This window comes from Histoplasma capsulatum, genomic scaffold, assembly GCF_000149585.1.
Source record: "Histoplasma capsulatum NAm1 scaffold_8 genomic scaffold, whole genome shotgun sequence".
Lineage (NCBI taxonomy): Eukaryota > Fungi > Ascomycota > Eurotiomycetes > Onygenales > Ajellomycetaceae > Histoplasma > Histoplasma mississippiense.
Window position 1 is genome coordinate 178,791 of NW_001813975.1, and position 5,313 is coordinate 184,103.

A 5,313-nucleotide genomic window follows, 5' to 3' on the forward strand; every position below is an offset into this window, starting at 1 on the left:
TTTTTCCTCCTGCATTTGGCCGGGCCAACTTGACCCAGATAGTCCGTAAAGGGAGAACCCCTGAATTATCTGCCTACCTCTCTATCTTTCTACTAACCTGCTTGAATGAATGATATTCACTGACGATATATATATATATTCTGTTGATGAGTTCTAACGATATTGATGCTCAATATCTAAAGCCGTAGGGGTAGGAATACGGGGCAAAACGCTTCTATTCAGTTCGTTTACCTTCGTTCTGGCCCGAAAATTTAAGGAATGATCGCCACGAACAAAAAAATATAGTCTTTAGAAATTCCTCGTTAAGATATTCTTTTGCCACGCTTCAATTTGCTTTTTTTGTTCAATCATTAGAGCAATCAACAGATCGGTTCGAGAACATGTAGTAGAATAAAAAATAAATCTATATACAGACTAGAGAATTGCTCGAGAATCTCCAGGAAGTAAAGCAACAGGAAACCAGGAAGCAAAAACCAAAACAAAAGGGAATAAAATAAAATAGATAAAACCAAACGAGAAAATGGCGTAGATTGGAGCGCGAAGAGAAACTTCTTGTCTCAGAGGGAATGGCAGTATGTAGGGCAGAGGGATCTGCCAGATAATGCGAGAGAGAGAGAGAGGCAAAGTGGGCGGAAACGGGGAAACCGGACATCATTCAGAGAACCTTTCTGGCTGAAAGGGCAATGCGTCTCCATTTCCAAATCCGTGGTATATTTCGAGAAATGACGACAGAGGGATGAGGGGCGGTAGATAATAGCGGCTGTATGATAACATTGAGTTGCTATAACTGAGGACGAGAAGCGAAATGGAAGAAAGAGAACAGAGAATGATCAAAGCGCTTAAATCCACAATGGGAAAGAGATGTTGGTACTGTACAGACATAAACAGCTGACAAACGACGGATACTGCAGTATGTACCTTGCTATTGGGCATCAGATGTTTCGAATCAAATTGTGCATGGATTGTAAAAGGGTAAAAGGGGAAACGCGACATATGTTGGGGAATAGGGGGCTGCGGGGTGGGTATCAAAACGACTCGGCTAATCTAATAACTCCTGATCTGGTCCTTCTCCATTTCTGTCCACCTGCTCTCAATTCTGGGGCGCATTTTCGTGCAGTTGCTCTCTGGGACTGTCCACATGCATAGCTCGTCCAGCGAGGAATAATGAGTGGAGTCGACTTGACAGTGCAGTACCTCATCAATTCTTCTCCTTTCTAATTGAACTTCGTGTGAATTATATCTGGATTCTCGTGCCAATCATCGATGCTGACCCACATCTGGAACAATTAAAAATACGCGGTGAGTGTGATTGAAACGAACCATAAGGTATACGAATTTTGAGGTTGGGTCTCAAGAGGACTCGAACGTACCTTTCTGAAAGTGCTTAGACCAGCAAGAATACTGCCTCCGATCCATGTACTATATTTTCGTTCCGGAGGGGCAAAAATCTTGATTCTCATGTCCTTGACAGCCAATCGTTGAACTTCATGAAGTAACCTATCTCCAAAACCTCGACATAGAGTCGAGCCGCCGGAGAGTACAATATTGCCGAATAGCGCCTTGCGCAGGTCCATGTCGGTCCGATTGATGGCATCTACCACGATTTGATGAACGCCAGGATATTCAAGGCCGATAATTTCAGGATCAAAAAGAATTTCAGGAGCTCGAAACCGTTCCGCTCCAACCTAGATATCCCATGCCAACCTGTCAGAAAAATGTTCCCTATGCGGGGCGGTGGGCCCGGTATTGTGGCGCTTACCTTAAGTTTGTGTCCGTCCGGCAGAGTATATTCCTGGGTTTTAGAGTCTACCTTCGAGACATTTGTCGACCAGTCTTTTTCTTCTCTCTTCGGATCCAAGGCGACATAGCCTGTTTTCTCTTTAATCATCCTGACCACCTCCTTCTCAGCGCTCGTATGGAATACGTAGCCGTTTTTCCGTAGGAGCAGTTGTAAATACTCTGTAACATCACGGCCCGCAACATCAATTCTTCGTATACTACTTGGCATAGCGAAGCCCTCGTAGACTGGGACCGCATGGGAAACACCATCGCCAGAATCTAGCACAATGCCGGTTGTTCGACCCGAAGCATAGAGTGACAGCACCGCCTGAATTGACGTGTAAAGGGCAGGTATATTAAACTGTTCAAACAGAATCTGTGCGGCCGTGTCTCGGTTTGTCCGCGGATTCAGCGGGGGCTCGGTCAATAGGACTGGATGCTCTTCGCTCAACGTCTTCAGTTCCCCTTCGTAAACCCACTGCCAAATCTTTTCCATGTCATCCCAATCTGTCACGATTCCGTGCTCGAGAGGATATCGAATTTTTAGGAGACCTCGTAGCTCTTGAGCTCTCTGTCCAATAAATACGTCGCCTTCCAACGCGCCAGCGAGGACTCGGAGATGTTTTGGTCGACCGACGAACGAAGGGAAATAACATTTTGGAAGATCCTCGCCTGCGAAACCAGCTCGTATGGTCCCACTGCCATTGTCAAGCACTATAGGTGCATTATGCAGAGTCGTTTCTGCCATGATTCGTAGGAATATGTATGTGATTAGGGTTAGACCTTAAAGGGGCGGTTGGTTGTGGCTCGTAGGGATGGACGTTAGGGTTGAGACACTCGCGGATGCAGGCCGCAACCGGTCGTAGAGGGATAAGTAGTAGTGCGATCGTGGAATGGTGGAAATAAGGCGTGAATTGCGCGTGGAAGGTTGAATTTCTCAAGGCGTGAGGTTTGTCTGTTTAGCATCTGCGCAACTCAATTCATGGAGTTATTTTATTTTGGGGAGGTTGGAGCTTGGACCAGGTACCACGAACAACAGCAATGCCGTACAAATACCAGACTTATTATTATTATTATTATTATTATTATTATTATTATTATTATTATTATTATTCATATTTTTCACAGGCCGCATGCAGCCTAAGGCTATGGCGGCCACACTTATTAATATACCACAGACTTAGATGGGTGTTAAAATAAGAAATTCCCATTCCGTAAGCTTTGTAGATCTAGTTATTGGGTATAATTTGAAGTTTACTCTCTTACTTTTTTTTCACCACTGCTCAACTGCCGAGTGATGTAAATACGCTTCCGTGTTCGACTCCCGTTGGTCAATGCCGGATGAACGACTGCCTCTCAGACAATAGGGGTATACTCTTAAGTCTGAAATATCTAGCCCCGCCTTAAACGGAGCCCTATCGATTTAGATAGGGCGCAATGTCGGCATTGACCAGATAATAATAACAATTGATTTTGGTACCGCTCTTAAAAACGCCATGCAATGCCAAATGGGGAGTTACCCCCGGTTTCAATGTGATTGTCCAATGCACGCATCCCACAATTTCTCTACTTATAACCACGGAATGATCATATCGCCAAATGGTTGATCAGACCAAACAAGAACGATGAAAAACATCCTATATCCCAAGCTCGATCGCCAGCCTCAACAAACTATGTCAATGCATATAATTCAAGGTTGGGTTTGCCATCAATCCACAAAACCAAGCTCGTCTTCCATCACTCCGACGAGGCCCCTTGCCGGCATGCTCTTGATTGATGCTTGGGAGGCCATTCATGCATGCGCTGCCGAAAAGTTTCAGATTCCACCATGGACTCCGCCAGGCTCCTAGAAATTAGATTAGAAAACTCCCCGGAAATCGTAGCGTATATCGCACTCTAGCAGCGATGAGGAAGTTCATCATACCCAAGCTTGCCATGGATTACGTATCCATTGACTGCTAGCTGTTTTGCTAATTCGTCTTGGTGATTGTGCAGTAGTTGAGGGTTTGGGACCACAATAAGAGGTAAACCCACGCGAAGAACTTCAAGAATTGTGCCTGAACCTTCAGCCATATAGAGGGCAGATGGAAGATACATCAGCCTAAATCTGGGTCTCGGTCGAAAAAGAAATATTCAACGTACCAGCATGGCTGACGACCAAGCCATCGACCTTGTTTGCGTCAGAATCGGCTTTAACTGCGAGCATTTCCCCCTTGAGGCCAGCCAGGTTAAAGTCGAACCCTGTGACATTCAGTCCATATTTCTCCTTAACCATAGGTTCATTCTTCTGTTCAAATTCCTGGAACAGGGCTTGTCCCATTTGGCCGTATTGGATTCGAAGATCCGTGTAGTTGTTGGCCTTGAGCGCGTCTAGGAACGGCTCCCCAAGAACCTCTGATACAAGAGCGTTGAATGGAGCTGTGGCCCCAACCGTCACAAAACATAGTTTTACCTGCTTCAAAGAGGCCATAGAGCAATGGCTTTTGGAGAAACCCGATTTTCACCACACGATACCAGCTCGCATGAAATCTTTGCTGAAGAAGAAGAAGAAGAAGAGGAATACGTTGGTTCAAGGAGTGGTTATATTCTCAGGATCGGATATTTTATTTATCCGGATGAAACCAAAACTTCCATATTTTTGGCTCATAAGCTATCTCCATAGTTTAGTCTTGCGGGAGATCTCGAGGTCTGGAATCTTGATATATGCTACGATTTTGGTCCAATGGCTTCGGTAACGACATCTATCGGCCGGGCCGCTTTGGTTTTCTGTAGACAGACCGCTCCAAAACGGAGCGCGATGCGACCCAGTGCTTTTCGACTGCAACAACACCTCGCATTTTTCAGTCATTCCAGACATCTGAAGCAAAATGAATTCACCGAAGTTCCCGAATACTCTCCAGACCTACTTGATGAGTCGGAACGTATTCAATACGATGCAATGGCTCCGGACCAGCGAGAAACGTTCGACCGTGAGTTCACGACACTCTCCCAGACCCTGCGTGAACAAGGTCTCGGACAGACTATGAGCGAAATCCACAAAGAGGGAGCCCCGTTTATAGGCTGGACTGGCGGGAACGAGGACGTTGAAGATTATTTTAACGACGATATTCACAGGCTTCACTCTGAGCCTTACATGCAGGATGGGATGACGACTATGGCATACGATGAGCTGGAACAACACCGGGAGCTGAGAGAATACGCCCGAATTGCGGCATGGGAAATGCCATTGCTTAGCAGTATGTTTCAACTTTCTTCCCTTCTTGGATTATCCGCCGTTTCTTATGTTCCATTTTCGCTCCCCAATACTGGAACATTGCTAATTTATCTTTCCCGCTAGACCATGTAAAATCTTTTACCTTACCAAAGGACACCCATCTCCTCCGATTCCGATACACCACATACATGGGCGAGACACATCCCGCGGAAGCCAAAGTCGTCGTTGAATTTTGTTCGCCAGCTCTGGTCCCCAATTACCTTACGGAGGAGCAACGCATCCAGTGAGGAAATTGGTCGGCACCCGCTACAACCCCGTGC

The 5,313-nt window shown here is 45.9% G+C and overlaps 3 protein-coding genes across 3 annotated transcripts; 1 reads left to right on the top strand and 2 right to left on the bottom strand.

The window, feature by feature from the left end:
* Window positions 1-1,214: 1,214 nt before the first annotated feature.
* HCAG_07053 (actin CyI) lies at window positions 1,215-2,527 on the bottom strand (the record flags this gene model as incomplete). Its single annotated transcript, XM_001537581.1, has 3 exons — window positions 1,215-1,277; window positions 1,371-1,685; window positions 1,760-2,527. The coding sequence occupies 3 exons, from the start codon at window positions 2,525-2,527 to the stop codon at window positions 1,215-1,217; spliced, it is 1,146 nt and encodes a 381-aa protein (XP_001537631.1).
* Window positions 2,528-3,516: 989 nt separating this feature from the next.
* Window positions 3,517-4,249, bottom strand: HCAG_07054 (predicted protein; the record flags this gene model as incomplete). The annotated part of the gene is made up of 3 exons (XM_001537582.1): window positions 3,517-3,622; window positions 3,704-3,842; window positions 3,922-4,249. 3 exons carry the CDS (start codon window positions 4,247-4,249, stop codon window positions 3,517-3,519), a joined length of 573 nt encoding a protein of 190 aa, XP_001537632.1.
* Window positions 4,250-4,501: 252 nt separating this feature from the next.
* On the top strand, window positions 4,502-5,280 carry HCAG_07055 (mitochondrial 37S ribosome protein domain-containing protein; the record flags this gene model as incomplete). The annotated part of the gene is made up of 2 exons (XM_001537583.1): window positions 4,502-5,015; window positions 5,117-5,280. 2 exons carry the CDS (start codon window positions 4,502-4,504, stop codon window positions 5,278-5,280), a joined length of 678 nt encoding a protein of 225 aa, XP_001537633.1.
* Between the last annotated feature and the right edge of the window lie 33 nt (window positions 5,281-5,313).